The sequence below is a fragment of the Orcinus orca genome, chromosome 4 (genome assembly GCF_937001465.1).
Source record: "Orcinus orca chromosome 4, mOrcOrc1.1, whole genome shotgun sequence".
NCBI lineage: Eukaryota > Metazoa > Chordata > Mammalia > Artiodactyla > Delphinidae > Orcinus > Orcinus orca.
In genome coordinates this window covers 118893653-118917363 of record NC_064562.1, presented here as the reverse complement: position 1 = coordinate 118917363, position 23711 = coordinate 118893653, and the positions used below count along the sequence as shown (strand labels likewise).

Here is a 23711-nt window from a genome sequence, read left to right as displayed (position 1 = left end):
TCTGCCCTCCCATTTCTTCTCTAACTCCTTTTTCCTCACTAACCCAAACCAACTTTGCTCTGGGTGGTCCTGTTTTCACCTAAAATACATTTCCCAGCCTCCCTTGCAGCTGTCTTGGCCAAATGCCGCCATCTTGGTTCCTGAGATACCCGTGGAAGTTGCTTTCTGAAAACTCTTCTAGAAAGTGGGGCTTTCTGGAAGCTCTTTGTAAAAGGAGGCTGACCATCTGGAGCCTCCCTTTTGCCCTGCCCTTTGCCCCCAGCATGCCTGGAGTACAGAAGCAACGCTGGAGGTTGGAGAGCTGCCCTGGGGGCAAGGGATATACGCACAAGAGCCAGCGCTGGAGGGAACTGAGTAGAAAGAGGTGCCTGGGCCCCTCTGGGAAGCTGCTGTCCCTGTCCCTGCTGCTCACTGCTGGACCTTTTGTTATGTGGTGAAGCCACTGTGGTCGGGTCTTTGCTTCAGGCAGGCAGACCTAGTCCCTGATGTCTACACCCATGTGTGTACAGGACCCACCATGCCCCCTGCCCCCATTTTGTAGCTGTATATCAATTAATAGCCTATAAAGCCCTACAACAGCCCCATAACAGACACTGCTGGTGCCCTACCCACATCCCTTGTCCTTGCCACCCCAGGGGGCACACTGGCCAGCCTTCCAACTGCAGGGTCCATTTTCCTGCTCAAGGCTCTTCTGGCCTCCTGTGCCCCACCCCCCTTGTCACCTGCACAGCAGGCTGGAAGGAAAAGGAATTGACCCTTCCTGGAAGCCATCCTCCAGCACCGATGGAAGGGAGTTGGTGGATAAATACCCCACCTTCCAGGCCACTGCGTGGGAAGCTCTCAGGTATGGGTCCTACCCTGGCTCCCAGAATTTCCCTGGGGGTTCAGCCACAGTTTCTTGCTGACACAGTGCACCCTCTCATGTCTGTCCTCCCCTGCCTGTTTCAGTTCCCCACTCCCCTACTTGGATCACCTCCCAAACTACCTGCTTCGTGCAGGTCCTGATCTCAAGGTCAGCTTCCAGGGGACCTAAATGCATACAAGATGATTGTGTTACTCCATCTTCATCCCATCCCTTGAGGCTGATGGGCAGCAGTACTGTCTTTATAATTCAGTAGAGGAAACCGAAGTGTCCAAGAGGCTGAGGAGAGGGGCTGCTCAAAGTGCGCCAGAGACTCAGGGCTGCCGGGCACAGTGTGCCCTGCGAGCAGGTACGCACTGCACTCACCCTCTATGCTTGCAGAGGCAGACACACTCCACCAACATTTTCCCACATTAAAGCTGCTCAACTTTTAGTCCGTAGAGGGAACACTTACAGAGCAGACACTGCCAAGCCCCAGACAAAAGACAGATTGCGTCTGTTGTGCAAACACACATGCACAATTTATTTTTTCCTGGGTCAGTAGAGCCGTCCTGGCTGTCCCATCCGCAGGACCCCAGGATCTTCCACTCTTCCTCCACTGAGGGAAATACACCTTTAGAAGCTGACTCCCGTGTGTCCAGAATGCGTCCTGGGGTTCCGTCGGTGCGGGGGTGGGCACTGCTTTATGCTGCAGAGTTGGAAAGGGAGAGCAGACAGTTTACTGCCAGGAGAAAGCTATGGAGCCCAAGGGCTCCTTCAGATGAAGCACGATCCATGCTTGCTCTGCTCATCTCAGACATGCCTGCAGAGACAACTGTGCACTGGTCCCGGACAGAGAACTCGGACAGGGTCCTGGAGAAAGGGGTCTGAGAGGAGGGCCCACCTGGTGCTCCACTGGACACAACTCAGGCTTAGGCAGGATGGCTGGGTCACATCATCAGCCCCAATTTATTCCCCAGTGTCACCGTCTGAGACTTGGAGCTCTCTGAGGTCATAAAATGTCTCCTGGAATTTCTGGCTTCCCAGCACCGAGCCCAGGGCTCGGAGGATGTCTCTGGATGGAGTGAACCAAGTGAGTGGGCTGAGGGGAACCACAGGAAACAGAGGGTGGTGGGAGGAGAGAAGGAGCTGAACCTGCAAAACCACTTTCTGGACATTACTTGACACCAGATGCATTGATAAATTTGGAGCCAGTGATCAGTAAATGTTTTCTAAAAGCTGGGTTTCCTTTACATTATACTGTCCAGGCACCACATCCAATGCCTTCCATCATGCCTTCCCTGGGAAGGACACCCACGTGAGAACACGTGGACATCAACCAACCCCCAGAGCATCCTTCGTCTGCTCCCCAGAGCTGCTGCTGTCATGACTGCAGTAAATGGATCCAATTCACAAGAAAAGAAAAAGGCCACAGGGAGGGAGAGAGAGCCGGGGCCCATGGGCTTATCAACACTGGAGAACACACCTCCTACCTGCTTCCCACATCCAGTAGGAACCTGAGCCTGTGTAATCCTCCTTTCTTAGGAGCGCTCAAGCCTGGCCCGTTGCGGAGCACAGGCTCCGGACGCACAGGCTCAGCGGCCATGGCTCACGGGCCCAGCCGCTCCGCGGCATTTGGGATCTTCCCGGACCGGGGCACGAACCCGTGTCCCCTGCATCGGCAGGCGGACTCTCAACCACTGCACCACCAGGGAAGCCCCACTTACACTATGTAAGGATAAAAATTCACATGGAATCTGGCCAGGGCAAATGCTCTCAAGCGAGGATGGTGAGGAGAGGGCACGGGAGGGAAAGAGGCCAAGTCTCCAAATTTCCAAAGCAGCAGGACCTGCTCCATCCGCCTCACCGCCAGGGCCCTTGGCCTTGAGGCGTCGCTACTAATAGAGCAGGGATGCTCCACCCTGTGCCCAGATGTGATGTGTTCTGGAGTCACTGCTTCACCGCGATGTGAAACCCCAAGTGTCCCACCCAGCGTGAATCAGCAGGGGACTGGGGTGCTGTCCCATTCGTAGCAAACAGACAAGCTGTCAGTGAACAAATCCGTCTGATTCTCGCCTGCACAGGGCTGGTGGCCAGCCAGTAATGCACCAGTGAGGCTACGCCAGGTCTGAGAGTACTGACATCTGCCAGACTGATTGGTAAACAGCCACTGCCCATGAGCTGCCCAATCCAGCAGCCAAGGGGGTCAAGGCCTGGTCCAGCAGGAGCCCCAGGGACCCTGCTCTCAGCTCACGGCCAGCCATGTCTCAAGAAATTCCTGTTGTTAGTGATTTTTGACACTACCCCATTCATAAACAGATAGAAGACGGCTGGAAGGAAGGAGATGCAGGAAGAGGCGAGCAGTAAAAGCTTCTAGGGAGGGCTGGGAAGGGATCCGGCAGGGGAGTGGGGAGTGAAGGGGAATGGTCACGTTTTATGTTTCTCCAAAAGGTCACATTTAAATATTTTACCATGAAATGGTATTCATGATTTTTTTCTTCAAAGAGGAGTGTTTGCACCAGGCCTGCACAGGACACAGCCACGTATGTGCTCTATGCCCTCCCTCACCTCCTTGGTGCCAGGGTGCGGGGCTCCCTGCCTGCTGTGCCTCTGGCCCCTTCTTTGCCTCAGGAGTTTGGGACTGTCCTCTTGGGTCCTTCCTCTTTCAAGTCCTTCTAGAAGCCCACCTCCCATAGATAGAGAACTGCCTCCCAACTGAGTGCCCACAGCACCTTGTCCATGGAGGGAAGCTCTCCGCTGGGACACTGCACGCCGACAGTCTAGTGACTCAGGATCTGTCCACCTGATTAGAGCTTGAGGCCAGGGGCTTCTCCACCTCTTCATCCCCTGGCAGTGCCCAGCTCAGGGCCTGGCACCCAGTGGGTGCTGGATTTAGGATCACAGTATCATCGTTCATCTCCGTACATCCCCCAGCACCCAGCAGCAAACCTGGACGCACTGGCCATGTGGGAAGCATGCTGAGTAAAGATGTGGGGGACGCAGGCATGAATAAATGAATGGACAGGAACCTCTGGGCCTCGGTTTTATAGACCAGCGAGGACCTGGAGGGAGCATGCGTGTGGCCTGGGGAGAGGGGGAAAGGGACTGCCCCGGACGGCTGGCTCACTCGTGTCTATTACTCGCAGGCCGAAGTGGGACAGCATCAGGACCATGTTCAGGTTCTCAAACTCCTTCTCCAGGACGACCCCATAGGTCTTCAGGCCGGCCAGCTCCACCTCCAGCCTCTGCCGCCGGTTCTAAAAGAACAGCAAAGGGTTCAGGCAGCTAGCTCCAAGACTTTCCAAGGGAATGAATGAAAGAATGAATGAATGAACAAATGAACAAGTGACTAAATAAGTATATAAATATGTATATAAGTAAATGAACAAATAAATAATTAAAAGTAAATAAGTAAATAGGCCCCAAGTAGATAAATAATCAAATAAATAAACAATTAAACAAAGAGGGTCTTGCAGCTGCTCTCAGAATCCATGAACATAGTCAATCTCCCTTCCCCACACCTCCAGTAAGTAAAAGAGCTACCCCACTGACACAGCCTCCACTTGTCAAAAATCCTATTACTTCGTGCTGGACCCTTTATATCACTCAGTATCTCACCCTCCTGCTGAGGATGCGTCCCCGCCTGGGAAGCGAGGTTCCGGGGTGTCAGTGGCCTGCCCCAGCCCCATGACCACGGACGGGAGCCCAGACCCACAGCTGGGCCTGATTTCTGAGCCAGCCCTTCTCATGCTGCCATCTACAGGGCCCTGGGGGCCAGGATGACATGGGGCAGCCCCAGGGCAAGGGCTGTGTGTGCAGTGGGTGGGCTCCCACCCTGGAGAAGGCTTGACTGTGTGTCCCGCCCTCGGCCCCTCCCAGCATCCCTGGCAGGCAGGTGTGGTGGTCCTCCTCTAAGATGTGGGCTGGGAGTTCAGTGAGATGCCTTGCTAAGGAGGTCCGGGACAGTAAGGGACACCCCTCCCCACCCCGGCACACACTCTCCCTGCCGCCCAGGCTGCTAAGCGAGGAGCCCTGGCAGGGCTGATTTCCAGGGACCTATGTCAGGGGGGTCATTGCACGATGGCTTCAGATAACTGGGGTATTTCCTTTTTTTTTTTTCTAAACATTCACTGTTCTTCAAAATTCTGTAACAAAACTACACTCAAAGGAAACAGGAATTGCAGTGGAACTTTGTGGTGCACAGAAGTGTGGGATGAAGGATCTGCTGGAGGCACTGGAGGGGACAGCCCCAGAGGGCGATGCCATGACGCCCACTGGTACCCTGCCAGGTGGATCAGTTCATGTAATCGCTCACAACCACCCCATGGGGCGGACCTACTGTTCCCCCCAGTGGTGCATGGAGAGACTGATAACCGGGGAGGTGAAGAAATGAAGCGGGGAGCCCGAGGCACACAGCTGGGGGAAGAGCCTGGATTCCAACCCCGAGAGCCTGTGCTCGGGACCACAGCAGATGCCACGTCCTTTCTGGACCTCTTTAAGGCTTGTGCTTTTTAAGTAAGCACCAGACTTCTAGGAACCCCTCCCCAGGGAGCTCAAGGATGAGTGTAAACACTGACAAGAGGGTTCACAGTGTTATTATAATATAATGATTGGATGTAGCCGAAATGTCCACCAACTGGGAAACGGGAATCCATTATGGTTCATCCACATAATGACATATTTTGCAGTCATGAGAGGCAATTCTTACAAGGACATCGGAGGAGATGAAAAGGCTTACTTACTATGGAATGAAATGGCACCCGTAGGAATCAAACTGTGTGGGTTTTATTCCAATTTTTCCTTTGTCTCTGTCTCTCTTCCTACCTACCTACCTATCTCTACCTATTTAGATAAATACAGAGATACATAAATATATAGATAATATACAAATATATCTACGTAAACAGATTTAGGTATTTGTGGAAAACAAGACTAGAAGATGCTACACAAATGTTAATGATGCTTCTCTAATGATTGGATTTCATTTTTCTGAAAAATTTCAAAATGTCTTCTGAAATTTCAAAATTTTCTTTCAGGAATATAACTTAATTTTGTATTCAGAATAAAATAACACATTTAAAAATTGAGACTTTTTGCACGGTTTCACCACATCTTCTCTTTGCTTTCATCAAAACAGGTACCACCCATCAAGCATAAATGTGCACACACTTGCCAACTGAAAATTATTCCCAATCCACACCAGGCAACCCTCCTTGTGGTATGTGGTCCAGACCTCCTCTCATGGAACAGGATGCGAGCAAGGACGCTCGTCACACCCTAAGCTGTGGTCACGGAAGCTGGTGCAAACCGGGGCCCCCAACGGGGGGAGTGGGCCAGGGACGTGCAGTGGGTAGAGAAGTAACAGGCCGGATGCCACGGGGCAGCGTGGATGAACACGGAGCCTTGAGTGAAGCAAGCACGCAGCACAAGAAGGCTCACAGCACAATTTCTCTACGTCGGAAACACAAACACTCTGTATTTTACAAGAATGTATAACAAGTGTGCTCTAGCAGGAATGGTGGGGAGGCGAGTGGCACCTTGGTTTGTGATGCGTTATTTCAATCGGGCCACATGGTCTTCTTCCCCTGCCTCCCGACCCCACCAGGTAGGGCCCTGAGCTGAGCAATGGGGCTACAGAGATGGGACTGGGCACTTCCCTCCCGAGAGCCTCACCTGAAACTCCAGCAGCTGCCTCTGCAGGGCCTCCTGCTCTACTTGAGCTCTTTCTAAAGTCTTCCTCAGCTCTCTGAGCTCAAATTCTTTGACTGGGAGGAAAGGGGAGAGAAGGCTGTCTTTATCTGTTCTTTCCATCAAAAACCTCCCCTTCTCTTTGAACCGCACCTCACACAGGCAACAGCTGGGACCCTGACATGTACAGGGCATCCTCAAAACCCTTTTTAATATTGCCTATTTCATTCTCTGATAATATAAAGGACACCTATCCATTGAGGGAAATAAGAAAGGAATAAAGAAAAACAGCACCTTCCTCTTGCCTGCCAGAGGTAACCACTGTTAACATTTGCACAGATTCACATATGCATAATTTTATAAATACAGTTGAGATCATAGGGAAGTTATGAAGAACATGGGTCTTGGAACCCATCCCATCTCAGCTCACTATCTATACAACCATGGGCAAGTTACTTAACCTCTCCGTGCTGCACTTTTCTCATCTTTAAAAGGAGGTGATACTATAACCGACCTCACAATTAAAAGGTAATTTGTATAAACTTCTTAGACCTGTGCCTGGCTTCCCGGAAGCCCTCGGTTATTTCCCATCTGATTATTATCTTTACTTATTGTTATTCTCGTAGTTGCAACCTTTCCTTTTTGTTTTTTTTTTTGTTTTTTTGTTCCACTTAATATTATAACCTATTATGTAGGTTGCTCTTACTAGGATTATAAAACCCTCGGCCACCAAAGTTACTAGGGAGTTGTAGAACTTGACTACTCACTTTTCAGAAGTTTAAAGATGAACTCTTGCAAGAAACGTAAGTCAAGTGAAGCAAAACTCGTCTCTGGAATCAGGCCTCTGAGTGGAAGTGGATCAGGACACTCAGCTTCCTCCTCTGAGTCCCCTTTGTTCAAATTCTGACCTACCTCTCCCTCCAGAGGCTCCAGATGCTTCAAGCACTCAGCAGAATCTTTTTCAAATTCCCCTAAAAAGCAAAGAAATCCCGTGTCAAAGGTCAGCCCCTTGAGCATAAGATGAGTGGCTCCTCTGGGTCTGGCCCTCTGTCCAGATATGGGCAAGCCCGTCCCTTCCGAACCCCAGTCCCTGCGCCAGGTCCCCAGATGTACAAGAAGAATGTACTGGGACCAGTGCCAGATGGAGGGCAGCAAGGGAGGCTTCCTGGAAGAGGGGGTCCTTGACTGAGATGGGTATCTTTTTTCCAAACCACTTCATTGAGATCTAAATCACATACCATACAATTTACCCATTAAAAGTATAAAATTAAATGGTTTTTAGTATATTCAGATATGTGCAGTCACCACCACAATCATTTTTAGAACATATTCATCACCTCCCCAAGAAAACCCTGGTTCCATTTAGCCATCACCCCCCATCCCCCACCCTCCCTCAGCCTCAGGCAACCACTAACCTGCTTTCTGTCTCTACAGATTTCCCTATTCTGGACATTTCATATACACGAAATCGTACAATCGGTGGTCCTTTGTGACTGGGCTTTTAACTTACCATGTTTGTTTTCAAGGTTCATGTACATTACAGTACATATCAGTGCCTCACTCCTCTTCAGGCTGAATATATTCCACTGCACGAATGGACCATATTTTATCTATTTATCAGTTGATAGATGTTTGGGTTGTTTCCACTTTGGGGCTACTATGAATAATGTCGTCATGTACATTCATAATATTGTGTGAACATATATATCTTGTTCTCTTGGGTACATACCTAGGAGTGGAATTGCTGGGTCATATGGTAACTTTAAATTTTTGAGGAACTGCCAGACTGTTCAAAAGTGGCTGCCACATTTGATATTCCCACCAGCAGTGCATCAGGATGTGATTCCTCCATATCCTCCCCAGCACTTGCTATTATTCACCTTTTTGATAGGGTTTTGAAGGATGAATAGGAGTGAGACCCAGTACACAGAGGTGGGAAGGCCATTCCTATAGAAGGGCAGCTTGATGAAAAGAAATTACAGAGCAGGGAGCTACAGGGAACCATTAGCAGTTTGAGATTCCTGGAAAGTAAGTGGGGAGGTAGGGAGTTGCTTATCCGCTAAAGCCCCCAAGCTCATAATAATTACACAGTGGACACCCAGAGTGTGCCAGGCATCCCAGGATTAATTCATTTCCTTACGACAGCCCTGTGAGGTCAGTATTATTATCATTATTCCCAATTTTGCCCTTGAAAAAATGAAGGCAGTGGGCAGAGAGTTCAGCAAGGGTGATAAAGGCAGTAAGTGGCAGAGCAGGGATTCAAACTCAGGTCCTTAATGGTGACAGGGCGCTGCCCACCTAAGATGTCACCAAGGCGGGGATGACTGTTGTTGCCACAGAAAGGAGACATCAAGTATTAAACTACCAGAGCCTCCTATGGAGGCAGAGGGCACCCTAGTGGCTGCCCAGGACCATTCCTGCTCACGGGGATGGGTTCTGTTGCGGTGATGAAAATGTTGTAAACTTAATTGCAGTGGTGGCTGCACATGTCTGTGAATATACTGAAAACTACTCTCCGTGGGTGAGTTTTATGGTGTGCGAATTAGATCCCAATAACACTGTAAAAACAAAGAGCTCTGGGACCTTGCCCCACACCTGCTTCCCACCCTGGTTTTGCTGAGAGGGAGTGGAGAGCTGGGGAGGGGACCGCTCAGGTTCTTCTGGGGCGGTGACAGCAGAAGCAGGCGACTCCTGGGCTCACTCTCGTCTCAAGGGGTTGGCGGGATCCCAGGCAACGAGAGCCACATGAGATCCTGCTCCGAAAGGATGAGTGGCTAATGCCCCCTCCCATCAGGACCGAGACTCAGAGACCCAGAGACTCAGATACTGCAGCGGCTCAAAGCCCTGCTTTCCAACAATATCACAGCAATTAAGGCAGACATGGAAACGCTCTTGAGAGCCTGACTGTTAACATAAAACTGGTAGGCGGTTTAGGGAGAAGACGAAGCAAGGTGTGCCCATGTCTGTTTCCCTTTAAATAACTGCAAAGGCCCTCAGAGAGTTACATGGAATCAGAGCCACATGTATCTACGGCCTCATGGTCCCCTAGCACATGATTTTATAGATTTTGAAACGAGCCGTAATCCTCTCCAGCGGGTAATTTACACAGTAGAACTCTAGGCATATGGAGTGCACACATTATACTCAATTTCAGGTAATGAGATTCATTTTTACTTTCATTGCCATTATTCACCTTCAACAAGACATTACTGAAGACACTTGATTTCCTTACAAACCCCAGACAAAGGTGGGCCTCCTGTACATTTGTGCATTCCCTCAGCAAATGTCTATTGCAACTCTACTATGGGCAAGAGATATGTCCTAAACCACATGGCTCCTTCCTTCCAGGAGAGCAGACGTGTGTGTGTATGTGTGTGTGTGTGTGTGTGTGTGTGCGCGCGCACGCGCACACGCATGCACGCACAGTCATGACTGTGTGTGAGCGTGTCTTGTGTCTCTGCATGTATGTGCACACACACATGTTGCAGGGTGATGGTGACAGTAGCAGGGGATGATAATTACTAAGCAAAGGGTACATGTCACACCCTCAGGAGCCCCCCACCCCATGTCTGAAACCAGGAAAGACTTCCTGGAGGAGGTGACATCTCAGCTGAACCAGGCCTGCACACGGCTCTGATATCCATCTTCAGAAGAGCCCTGTGAGGCGGGTGATTTCAACCTTACTTTACAGATGAGGTAGTGGAAGCACAGAGAGGTTAAGTAACTGGCCCCAGCCCACTCAGCAAGCACGGTGCTGAGAAGGGGCTGCACTGACCAGAGGCTGGTTACCTGTGAGGTTCTGCAGGTGCTGCTTCCCCAGCAGGTGCTCCCGCTTGTTATGCAGGGAACTGAAGAACTGCCTGCAGGTCCGACAGTACAGGTCATCGTTCTCATCCCCCTGCGGACGGAGACGGTTTCTGGTGAGCAGGGAGGAGGCGGGATCCCGCCTTCTCTGAACATAAAATTAGCTTAAAACGGCAGATGGGCTTCAGCGAGGCCAGGCTGGGTCTTGCTAGTCCTTTTTTCACCTGTGAGATCGCTTGCCGGGTTGAGGCTTTTCTGAGCACAGCTGAGAATTTCAACTCATCCCAAGGCCTCTGTCACCGAGTGAGAGAGAAAGTGTTAGGAATGTGGCAAAGAGGGTACGACAGGGAGGTTTTGAGAATTGGTGGTGTTGTCTGAGTCCACAACCAATTCTGAGTTTTTCATATTTTCAAAGAGCTTGCTTTGAAAACATGAACAAAATGAACTCTGTGACTAAATGACAAAGATGTGTCCTTTTGTCAAAATACATATGTACTAACCTGTAGGTGCTCATATATCCATGGACTATTCTGGAAGAAGCACTAGAAACTGGTCAGAGTGGATGCCTTGGGATGCAGGTATGGGGCGGGGGAGTGAGGGACTGGGGCTCTGGGCACAGAACCCCCCTCCCATTGTAAACCTTTGTGCACTGTTTGCATTTATTTTTTTTTTTTTACCATGCACGTATGTTATTATTATTTTTTGTGTGTGTGGTACGCGGGCCTCTCACTGCTGTGGCCTCTCTCCTCGCGGAGCACAGGCTCCAGACGTGCAGGCTCAGCGGCCATGGCTCACCGGCCCAGCCGCTCCGCGGCACGTGGGATCCTCCCGGACCGGGGCACGAACCCGCGTCCCCTGCATCGGCAGGCAGACTCCCAACCACTGCGCCACCAGGGAAGCCCACGTATGTTATTTTTAAAAGAAAAACAGTTAATTTAAAAAAACATAGAGCTGTATGTATTTGCTTACATTTAGTTCAGAGACGTAAAAACTCCCCAAGCTCTGACAAGAGATGGTTCCTGTCACAGACTTGAAGTGTCCCCTGCTGCCTCGAGAGCTGGCGGGGAACTGACCATGCTCAGGACACTTTGCCACTCACTCTGCTTCTCAGGGATCCTCTCCCGCATCAGAGGGGCACTCCTTCAGCCCAGAGATGTGCCCCCAACTGGAAGAGTGTCTGTAGGGTTTCTTCCACACCCTCTGTGAGGCTTGCCTCTGCCTCTCACTAAATGAGCGGCAAGACGGGCTAAGAGAGGCCGGGAGCGAGGGGGCCCCAGGGAGCTCCACAGCGGGAAGATGAGGGCTGGCAGAGGGAGGGGGACTCGTCAGGAGGGAGCTTCATGGAGGAGAGAGAGGCCACTGCCGAGAAAGGGCCCCAAATGCTCACCGAGGCCAAGACATCAGAGCAAACATCCAAGCTGCACGTACACCTCAACAAAAAATTCCATCCTCTCACTTTTGCTTATAGAAATACGTCATTATTGTACGGGGCTTCCCTGGTGGCGCAGTGGTTGAGAGTCCTCCTGCCGATGCAGGGGACATGGGTTCGTGTCCCGGTCCGGGAAGATCCCACATGCCGCGGAGCGGCTGGGCCCGTGAGCCATGGCCGCTGAGTCTGCGCGTCCGGAGCCTGTGCTCCGCAACGGGAGAGGCCATAACAGTGAGAGGCCCGCGTACCGCAAAAAAAAAAAAGAAAAAAAAATATGTCATTATTGTAAAATTAATCGCACATAGCCCAGGGTGGTGGGGCTGAGCCTTTTAGGTTTGGTGACCTTTTGAACAATTATGGGAGGGACCCAAAACTCATTCAGGTAATCCCTAGTACAAATCCTTTCACAACCTGAAGCCAAGACTAGGAACCACTGTCAAGAGATAATGAATCACAAGGCACCCAAGAAAAAGTGTCCAAGAAAAACAATAGCCAGGAACCATTTATCCTATTTCTCCATTAAAGTGCGAGGTCTTCATCTATGAGAATCAGTGCATGTTTTTCTGCAAATTCAACTAGAGCAGCTGCACTTTCATTGGGTACCAGGCACTGAGCTACTGGCCCTTGGCCTCTTGGCTTCGTGCCCCTGCATTACCAGGCATTAACAGGGCAGCCCCATAAAGAGTGTGACACACGGTCCCACCTACGCTGGTGGACAGAGATATGAGACATGAAACAATAACAGTGACTAATATATTCCAGCCAGGCATGGACACTGCATGACTGACAGCTCTTACATCGTTCACAGTCATGTTCTGAGCTATATTTTGTTATGAGGAAGGCCAGCCTCAGACTTAAAGGTGTTTGACTAAGGTCACAGGATGGGTGAGGAAGAAAGGCAAGGATCTAAAAAAGCATGGTGCCTGCTGGCATCCCTCCATGGTGGGTGGGGGACATGGTGAGTAGGGAGATGGACGCCAGGTCATGGAAGGCAATGGGGAGCCAGCGCAGGCTCCAGGGAGAGGATGGTTGGGTTGGTGGGAGAGTAGCTGGCTGCGCAGAGCAGACCCCTTCAGGCGGAGGGGCTGCCGGCGGGAACTCCACTCATGTGGCTCCTTTCATAGCGGCTCCAGCCTGGGCCACAGAGGGCTGACCTTTCATGTGGACAATGGACCCAGGAAGTCCTTTGCCCTCTGTCTCAAATCATTTTCTAATGATAAAAGGTGGTGTACTTCAAACAATGTTTAAAGCTATTACAAATGCGTGTTGAAAGTAACAGAAAAGGGGGGGGTGTAAAGTGAAAAGTAAAAGGTACCCAGCTCCCACTTCTACTCACTACTACAAGAGCTTCTTGTGTAGTCTTCCAGAACGTTTCCATGTAAACACATCTGCCCCTTAAGAGTCACTTTCAATTGTTCTTCATTTGTTAAATATATACATTTCATCATCAATTAACTTCAAAGGGAAAACACCTACAAATTACACCTTAGCTCAGACCACCTGACAAGCCTGGTCCCCACTGCCCTGTCTTCGTCCCCATCCGCATACTGTCTGCTCCAGGCATCCTGAACTGCTCAGAGCCACACACACACACTGGGCTGCTTCCCATCCCCGGGCCTTTGCAATTCTTGTTTCCCCAGCCTAGAGCTCCCTCTGTGCTTCATTTCCACCTGGCCAGCATTTCCTCTAGGAATTTCCCATCTCTTCTTCACGAGCATCATCTCAGAATCACCTGCCTTGAGACTGACTCGCCCAGAGTCAGGGGCCGCTCTCACCGTGCACGTGTCTCCATCACAGCAGATCCTGGTGTGAAGTGTTGCACGCTTGCCAGTTTCCCCTGAACAGGAGCCGTGAGGCTGTGCTTCACCCACCTCCGCATCCTCAGCCTGGTCTCCCACCTCCCACTGAGCTGGGCTCAGTACATACTTGTCCAAGGAACACACAAAGAGAGGCCTCCATAAGGGACTGACGTGTGAGCCACACTCCAGCAATGCATGAAATCCTGTGCCCCGATGCTGTGGTTTCCTGGGGCTGCCATAACCAACTACCACGAACTGGATGGCTTAAAACAACAGAGGTTTATTCTCTCATAGTTCCGGAGGCGAGAAGTCTGAAATCAGCCTTACTAGACCAAAATTAAGGTGTGGGCAGGGCTTAGGTCCCTCTGGAGGTTCTGGGGAGAATCTGTTCTTGCCTCTTCCAGCCTCTTCTGGTGGCTGATGGCTTCCTTAGCTTGTGGCCGCACACTCCAATCTCTGCCAGTGGTCACATGGCTTCCTCCTCTTCTGTGTCAAGTGTCCCTCTCCCTTCCTCTTGTAGGGACACTTGTGACTGCATAATTTCCCTCCCTCAAGATCTTAACTTAGATCACAACTTCAAAGACCGACCGGTTTTTTGCCATATAAGGTAGCATTCACAGGCCCCAAGGATTAGGACCCAGATATCCTTTAGGAGGGACCATTTCTCAGCCGCCCACACCAAACGAGGGTGATTATTTTAAAACCACATCCCCCTGCCCCTCCAGCGAATACTTACGTCAATTGCTGAGAAGTCAAGGCCCTCACTCTCAAACTCACATCCTAGTGTACCTGTTCCTGATGGAGAAAAAAACAGCATCATTTTACAAAGCATCTGTCTCAGAAAAGGCCTCAGCCTTATTGCAGAAGCATCAACTCAAGGGTCAGAAGAGCCTTCTGAGGCTGAAAAGATTTATCCTAAGAGGTCTCCATGCTTCCTGCTGGAGGATCAGTGCTTGACTTCAGCTGCTCAATTTCAGTAGAGGTCTGAAAATCCCTTATTATAAACCAAGAGGAAAAACCGGATACCTCTGACCTCAGTTTATAAACACCTGGCCAGGTACGGAATGAAGATGAGAGAGAAACAAGGAAAAACACGAACAATTCATTTTTTATTAGCATGGCAGAATCTAGTGGTATTTTTAAAAACTATTAGAATTATTATATTTTTATATAGTAAACTTTTAAATTTTACTGTGTTTTAAATAAGACAGAAATACATCTTATTTAAAAACCAAGCTCTCTTGGGGCGGCCTTTCTTTGTAACACGCCAGCTTGTCACATGATGACAATCTACAAATAATCACAAAAATAAGAAGGCAGCAGAACTCCAGCATGGCTGAAGGATTAAGCACGATGCGGTGTTCTCTGCAAAGTCTGACATAGCATTCTTTTTCTTTTTTTTTTGCGGTACGCGGGCCTCTCACTGTTGTGGCCTCTCCCGTTGCGGAGCACAGGCACCGGACGCACTGGCTCAGCGGCCACGGCTCACGGGCCCAGCCGCTCCGCGGCATGTGGGATCCTCCCGGACCGGGGCACAAACCCGTGTCCCCTGCATCGGCAGGCGGACTCTCAACCACTGCGCCACCAGGGAAGCCCTGACATAGCATTCTTAGGGAGAAAAATATGAACAGGGAATGACAGCTGCTCATGGGGAGACCCTTAGCCAGAGTTCTCAGGGCACAATCGGCTTAGCTTTCACATTCACATGAGGACCAGAGGCCTCACAGCTCCCTCAGAACTATCCGACACCCCACTCTGCTAATACTAATTATATGCTAGACCAGTGGTTTTCAATGGATTATTTTTATCTGCAGGTGCTTGACTGAAAACAAATGTTAAGTGGAAACCCAAGAAATACAATGCGCCGGAGTGGAGCTGCCTGTGGACCAACTCAGCCCTCTGCTTGTTTTTTTTTTTTCTTTTTTGCGGTACGTGGGCCTCTCACTGTTGTGGCCTCTCCCGTTGCAGAGCACAGGCTCCGGACGCACAGGCTCGGTGGCCATGACTCACGGGCCCAGCCGCTCCGCGGCATGTGGGATCTTCCCAGGCCGGGGCACGAACCCGTGTCCCCTGCATCGGCAGGCGGACTCTCAACCACTGCGCCACCAGGGAAGCCCCTCTACTTGCTTTTGTAATTAAGTTTTATTGGCATGCAGCCTCACCCATTCATTAACATATTGTCTATGGCTGCTTTCCTGCTACAACCACAGAGTTGAGTGGTTGCGACATAGACTACAGGGTCCACAGAGAGTACAGTATTATCTAGTCCTTTACAGAAGTTTGCAGATACTCTCTCTGGATGAAGCTGTGGCAGAGGGGGGAGGCTCTTGCCCCAGTGCAGAGGGTATGAAGCACGAATTCTCACTGAACTCGCTGTGTGCCAGGCACTGAGCACCAAGCGCCTATGGTTTAACTCGTTTGATCCGCACCAGGCCCTGTGCAGGAGATCCTATTACAGCCCGACTTCCTATATGAGGAAACTGAGGCACTAAATGCTTTAGTGATTTGTGCAAGGTGGCAGAGCCAGGATTTGGACCCAGGCATTTGGACCGCTGAGCTCACACCTGACCACTGTGGAGGCGGCGCTCAGCCAGGCCCAGGCGGGAGTGAGAAGCGGCAAAGCGGAGAGCTGATGGGCTCTGCCGGGATGCCGGTCAGCCCCCAGCATGGGGAGGGCAGGAAGAACCCTCAGGATGGACAGTGACGGACCCCGCACCACTGGTGAGGACACCCCACGCTGCCCTGAGGCCATGTGCCCCTTGGAGGGGAATGTGCCACAGCTGGGGTGGCAGCCCTGAGTCTGAATGTAAACTGGGCCTCTGGTGGGCACTGCAGTTGATACAGCTTCCAGTGAGGATGGTAAAGACGGTGAACGAGAAGCGACCTCCCTGGTGAAGGCAGGGTCAGCAGACAATAAATGGAGTTCGCATCTCTGCCTTAGGCCTGCACCCCCAGAGGCACACTCTGAGACAAGGATTTTGCTGCAAGCGGGGGTTTTTTTGGACAGTGATCTCGGGAAATGCTGGTAGAGGAGTGGGGAAGTGGGTCGGGAAGGGGAGAAAGCCAGTATGGGGGGCCTTGCTGAGCAGAGGCCACTACAGTCAATAGGGTGCAGTCCCACCAGGAGCCTCGAGGGGGCGCATGGGACACATCTCAGCATGGCGGGTTGCGGGAGTTGGGGTGTTTACCTGCCATTCTTGCCATTCCTGTGCGCACTGGTTTAGGGATGCTCAGTGTGTTGATTCCTGATACATCAGGCCTGACTCCAGTTGGGCAATGCCGGGGCCTGCAGTAGGATGCTGTTGGCACGTGGGGACGTGCCACGTAGATGCTATGGGGAAGTGGACCCCCAACGTAATCAGAGTGTGGTCCCTGCACCAGCAGCCTCGGCAGCGCCAGGGGCGTGTTGGAAATGCTGACCCCAGACCTGCTGGGTCAGAACCTGCATTTTAACAAGACTCCCGGTGATCCAGGGTACTTTCGAGTTTGAGAAGCAGTGAGTTCCATAACTGCGGGTTCCTTTCCTCTTTCTAAGGACTAAAATGTAATCACTGGCCCAGCGCTACCTGACCGTTCTCTGACGTTCCTGAGAAGGAGGGAATGAGATGCCTCCTCATTAATCAGGTACAAGATGTGTCTCAACCCGGCCAGAAGAGCCGCAAAGGGAGACCGTGATGCCAGCGGCTTTGTTCGGGGCGTGGCTCTTCCCCCTCCCCCAGTTTTGTGGAGGTATAATTGACACGTTTAAAAATGTATACACTTAAAGTGTTCAAAGAGGATCTACTCAGTGAATTCAATACACAATAGCGAAAGGATAGTCTCTTCAATAAATGATGTTGGGAAAACTGGATAACCACATGCAAAAGAATGAAGTTGAACACTTATTTTACACCATACACAAAAACGAACTTGAAATGGATTAAAGACTTAAATGTAAGACCTGAAACTGAAAAAACTCCTAGAAGAAAATGTAAGGAAAAAGCTCCTAGACGCCAGTTTTGGCAACAGTGCTTTGGATATGACACCAAAAGCACAGCCACAAAAGCAAAAATAAACAAGTGGGACTACATCAAACTAAAAAGCTTCAGCAGCAGTCAGCAAAATGCAAAGGCAACCTACAAAACGGGAGGAGATACCTGCAAACAGTATATCTGACAAGGGGTTAGTATCCATAATACATAAGGATGTGAATGCTGACCAAGGCTGAGACTAACACAGAGCGTTTTTCAAATGTGCCTTCTGCTGTAAAACATCCCATAGCCTCAGGCCTGGGAGGCAGAAGCTGCAGCCCACCCCAGCCAGGCCCCACTCACCGCACAGCGCCTGCACTTTGTGCGCTGCCCGCCTGCGCAGGAAGGCTCGGTAGGCCTTGGAGCTCTGGTAGGCCTGCAGCTCTCGGATGTAGCGCTGCTTGTCTTCAACGGCCTCATACACATACCTCTGGAAGAAGGAGCACAGAGATTCTGAGACTCTCCTAATCCAGGGGAGGGGGGGCGGCTGGAGGTGTCCTCTTGTCCAACTTGCCTCAGTCTTTCTAGGATGGTCCCAAGAAGCTATTGCTCATCTTCTACTTGCACACCTCCTGGGATGAGAACCTCACTACCTAACAGCAAGTTCATTCCTTACTTGAATGATGCAGACCCCAGAACGTTTCCCTTCCAATCAGCTGGAATCTGCCTCCCTGTGGCTTTTACCATTCTGCTAGGTGTGGTCTGATGACTGTAGAGGAGGGTAGCACTCAGCTCCCCTCCCCGCCTTGAGGGACCTTACACTTCTATTCAATTATCACACAAGCAAACATCAGTGCTTAACTCTGTGCAGGGTCCTGGGTGGGGCACTAGTGATAGAGACGAATCAGACCCAGCCCCAAGCTACCCCATCTGCTACTGTTTTCCCTCCATCAGTTAACACCTGTCTCAACCTTCCTCCCCGGGCCAAATCTTACTAATCCTTCATGATCTATCACAGAACATTTACCTCCTCGAGCATCTTTCTCTGATGCCCCCAGGTTGACTCAGGGCACTCCCACACTGGTTTAGGTGCCTCCTGGAGACCCCCTGCCCCTGGCATAGACCTCTGTCCCAGGCACCCCTCACCATGGAATGTATGCGTCCACTTCGGAGGTCCCGACAGCCTAGACAGTGAGTTCCTTGAAGGCAGGGACTTGGATTCATCTCCAGCCACCGAGGCTGGCACCAGCTGGTGTAACCCAGGGACAACTAGTGTGTGTGTGTGTGTGTGTGTGTGGGGGGGGGTTATCTAAGGGTAAATTGGGAGCCAGAACCAGAGATGCTTGGTGGAGCCCCGCCTCTCTCCTCCCCGCAAGACCTAGCTCCAGCAGACAGCCAGGGCCCCAGTCTGCTCTTAGCCAGAGTCGGGGGGCCTGCCCAGACTGGGACAGCCAGGGCTCTTGCAGTTGTCTGACTGGCTACTGGATCTACTTCCTGAGTGTTTGCAAACCTGAGTAGCAAGGAGAGGAATGTTACTAGTTGACACCACGCCCCCAAAGTAGGATTTCTCTGAAACACGGGGTTGGCCAAAAAGTTCGTTCGTGTTCTTCCGTAAGATGATATGGAAAAACCGAAATGAAGTTTTTGGCCAACCCAATAGTTAATTTGAAGCGAGGGTTTTCTACAGCCAAAAAGTTGCAAGTGCAGGGGTTTAAAGAAGCTCATCTCAGAGTCTTTGCGTTTAACCCAAAGAAAGGACACTCCGGAGGCAGCAGGCAGTTCTGGGAGAAGTATGGGCTCTGGGGTCAGACATACTTAGAAGGAGTTTGGGAGGGATTTCGTAGGAAGCGATGCTGAAGCAGGCGTGTCTTGATCAGTGTGACTGGCATGTGGGGTGGGCTGGTGGCAGTTGACATTGGACATGAATGCCATGATAAAGGCATGACTGTATCCCCTACGTTAGTGTTTCTTCCCCTGTGACCCCAGAACATACTTCCCTAGGAGGCTAACAGGTGCTCTGTGTATAAGGGGTTCCATGGTGGAATTAGTTTGAGAAAGCCTCACAGGAGAGAGGACAGAGATTCTCACACCCCTAGAGTGCTCTGCTCCGTCTCTCCTTCCACATCTCATTCCAGGAGAGCACGGACCTCGCCTGAAATATTTTTAAGTGAGTAAAATTATATTAAAATGCTCCAAAAAAAATTCCTGCAGGGGGAAAAAAAGATCTGTTTCACTTGATTTACTCCAGAATTTCCTAAACTTATTGGACCATTTAGCCACGTTTCATGGATTCGCCCTTCCTCCTGACACAGTTTGGGAGATGGTGGACGCCAAAGCCACAGAGACCAGTCATTGCTTTGAAGGGGTGGGGCGAGAGGCACCTCCCACCCGCCTTCTGGCAAGTTCCCTCTGGCTCCAGTGTGAAGAGGCGGACCAGGAGGGAACAGCCCCTAATCAAGGCTGCAGACAGCTAGGCCCACTCCTCTGCGCATTCCACGCAGAAAAGGACTTACTTGCTTTTCCTCTTGGGGCAGCTGAGCCCACTGAGCGGCCAGCATCTTCGTGATTTCCGTGAAAGGCAGATCTGGGTGCCTGGCCCTCAGGGGGCTCCTCTGCTCATTTAGGAATATCACGTACCTGCACCAGGAACGGAACAAACACAACAGCTCTGAGCTACCGGCTGGAGCGGAGGCCGCGGGGCCTGCTGCAGCTACTTCCACTTTCAGGTTTTCATAAAAATAAACAGTCATGGGTTTGCCCATATTTTTCAATCTAACCAGTGAAATGGAGGTTAATCAAAAAGGGGAAAATATTTGAATGGCTGGCTTATCCAGAGACTGATGGAAGACCTAAGGGGGAGCCCCCCCCGATGGGAGGGGCATGAAGACTGAGTGGGCAACTCACTCAACCCACCTGAGCCTCAGTTTTCCCCTCTGTGTAATGGATATAACACCACCTGCTCATGAGGTTGTTGTGCGGCCCAAATGCTCCAGGTACAGGCCACCCTCCTGATCAGGGATTCGGGTCGAGGGAGAGGGAGAGAGGCTGTGGGCATTGGGGTGAGACAAACCCGTCTTTGGAACAAAAGCCACGTCCCCAGGAATTACAGGAAAACTGAGAAAAGACCTTCACCCTTAGAAATGTGCGGACCCTGAGGATAAAAGAGAAAAGCGCACAAGCTTCCAGAGGAGCAAAGTGACCCTCAGAGCAGTGGGAAGTGACTGGCCTGGGGCCTCTCTTCTGCAGCCTCCGATGGCAGGGGACAAGGGACGGACGGTCTCAGTGCAGTTGGTGGGGGAGGGGGCATTTTGAGCCTTGATGAAGGTTAACTAGCTCCCCTGAGGCCGTGGAGCAAGCCTGAAAGGGAAACCAGACCTGCTGGCCTCACAGCCACCCGCTTTCCCGTCTGTGAGCCAAGCCCAGCTCTCCTTTGAGCATCAGAACCTTATTCTAGCTTAAAGAACTAAGCAACCCTCCCTCACTCCCTGGCGTGTGAGGCCCCGTAACGATCAAGGGCCCTGAAAAACAGACAAAGGCTGAGATGGGATAAGAGGCCATCCAGGCCTGGCACACAGCAGAGGCCACAGGGTGAGCCCAAAATGTTACCTTAACATCAGTCAGGTAATCTCCCCATCTTACCCTGTCCTAGGAGCGCGGGGAACAGGAGGGTCCCTCGGGGGTTTCCTTTTCTTGCCTTTAGGCCAGCCCCCTTTCCTTTTCTGAAAGAGTAATACACAGAGGAAAACCTCAGGATTGTCAACAATGATTTACCATATTCGAATCACAGCCTACAATACGGCAACATACGAAAGTGTCCTCGTCACACTTCACCCACGCGGCTTCTGACCTCCCGGCAGCTCTGCAGCGTAGCAATAATCGTGCCCTGAAGATGAAAGAACCGAGGCTTGGAGGACATCATCGCTGCCCTGGTGTCCCTAGAAGGCGGGGGAGCTGGGGACATTCCCTCCCATTGTGTTACGACTGCACGCGCACATTGGGCACAATCAAGGAGGCAACGTGAGGTTTCTGTAACTCACTTCACAGTGGGTGGGGCCCGGCCTCAGCACTGGGGACAGGGTGTAAACATCTGAGCTTGCCTGGTGCTCAGCCCGGGCTCCCATCTCAGCTCTGCCACTTACCTGTTATGCAGCCTCAGGTAAATTAGTAACATCCCCATCCCTCCGTTTCCCCACTTGTAAAATGGGGATCACAAAAGTCTGAACCTTGTGGGTTGCAGTGAGGATTAAATGTGGAAATATTCATGTATTTCTTAGAACGGAGCCAGGCACCTAGTAAGTGCTCACTAAATGCAGGCTGCCACAATCGAATGCAGACCCCTCCCGTGGCAGCCAGCTCTCGGGAGGGAGACCCAAGCTGCCCCTCCCTCTTCTGTTCACTGCGTTTCTTGGGTCATTACAGTGCCTGTGCCCTTGCTGCCACTGAGGCCCTGTGCCATGTTCGGAGGATAGAGGGCTGAGTAAGACGCAGACCTGGCCCTCAAGCAGCCCAGTCTGATGCAGGAGGTCTGATGCATGTAAATAATGGCAACAATTCATTACAGGGATAACAGTTACAGAATGACAGCCTGGACACCCTTCCATTCACGTCTCAGTTTCAAATTTTCCTAAACCAAACACACACACACACACACACACGCCACTAATGGTGGAGAGCAATCAAAACGTGGCCTTAAAAACCTCTGTTTCAACTGTTTCAGCTTTCCAGTTTTCAAAACTCCCTCCCAGACATGCCCATTTTGGCCTTTCCAGGGCCAGGAGACATGCAGTTGGTCAGTGGCCCAGAAGGCTGGCTGGGTGAGGATCTGGCGCTGCCGCAGCCAGGCCACATGTGCTGGGGACCAAAGGACATAGGAGGTCAGGGCAGCACCTGGCATGGGGACTTGAGGAACAGGAGGGTAGAGCTCGGGCCAGGCAGAGGCAAAGAGCCAGGCTAGTAGCCACGTGTGTTAGAGAGAGACTGCTGCAGAACACCTAGCAAGGTGCTGGGCCTGCTGTAGGTGCACGACAGAAACGACACTCAGAAATGACAAGATATGACACTCTCCCTTGTTCACATCCTTGCTGATCCCTGGAGTCTGAAAGTGAAGGACAAGCCTTTCAGGACCCTGGACAGCTCCCGGGTCCCGCGGTCAGCTCTGATTCCATGCAAGAAAAACTCAAACCGTTTCTACAGTCCGGTTCACTGGGAGCTTTCCAACACACATGTTCCTGAATTCGAGTCTCACGTTCCCCACCAGAAGCAAATACTTCAATCACCCCGTGCCACAGGAAGACACTCAGAAAGATGAATGACTTGGCGGCTTCTGTTAGAGCCGTGCCTTCTGAGGGAGACCCCACAGCTGCCTGCAGTCACGTGGGATGTGGATCGGCTTGCCCAGCCGAGCATCACAGCTGCCACCTCCTGTCTGCCTGCTCAGTTCCTCTGCCGCAGCACACAGGGGAAGTTGTTTGTTTGTTTTTAATTGGAGGAACCACGTTCATTTATTGATATTTATTGTACTTCTTCTCTATATTCTAGTTTCATAAGTCAAAACTAAAACTAAAAACGCTTATCATTTTACTGCCATCTTTGGTCCTTTGTTTCAGTTTCTTTATTAAAAGAAAATCCTTCCTGAGTGTTTTCTTCGTTTGCCTGGAAACCATAGTTACGGAGACAAAGGCACTTGGGAAGGCTGCAGGGATACTTTTCTCTGAAGCTTTTTGTTCTCGCTGAATTTCTCACACAAGATTTATACCAAATTGACTCTGCCCTAAATAGAGCCACGTACACAGTGAGCTGATCATTAGCACAAGGTGTTACTACAGGGAGAGCATTTCCCACACACTGGAGTACATTAGTTTCAAAGGAAAAGCAGAAGTAGAACATGATTGAGCAAGGAAAGACTGATTACCAAAAAAGCGTAGTCAGCAGGAGAGCAGGAAATCCGTGGATTGGCAAAATTCAAGGGGAAAAGATCCATTTCAATTGGATTCTTGACCAGCACAGAACTCTCATGTTCAGACTGTAACAGACGGTGAATTTTGGATATCTGGTTTTATACACAGAATTTTCTTTTACAAAGAATATGTCCATTGGGAGTCAGCAGGGTGTAGCAGAAGGTATGAGGGGCTTGAGTGACAGATATGGGCTCACTCCCTGGCTCTGACACGCTGTAAGCCTGAGCCCCCATTACCTCTGCA

The 23711-nt window shown here is 50.9% G+C and overlaps 1 protein-coding gene across 1 annotated transcript; it reads right to left on the bottom strand.

Moving 5' to 3' along the window:
* Nucleotides 1-184: 184 nt before the first annotated feature.
* On the bottom strand, nt 185-23557 carry LOC117201220 (uncharacterized). The gene is made up of 11 exons (XM_033427846.2): nt 23423-23557; nt 21151-21230; nt 20025-20148; nt 17875-18001; nt 14298-14356; nt 10558-10626; nt 10319-10427; nt 7297-7500; nt 6515-6606; nt 3969-4098; nt 185-1550 (listed from the first exon to the last, which is right to left on the bottom strand). The coding sequence occupies exons 1-11, from the start codon at nt 23489-23491 to the stop codon at nt 1546-1548; spliced, it is 1068 nt and encodes a 355-aa protein (XP_033283737.2). The 5' UTR covers nt 23492-23557; the 3' UTR covers nt 185-1545.
* Nucleotides 23558-23711: the final 154 nt, after the last annotated feature.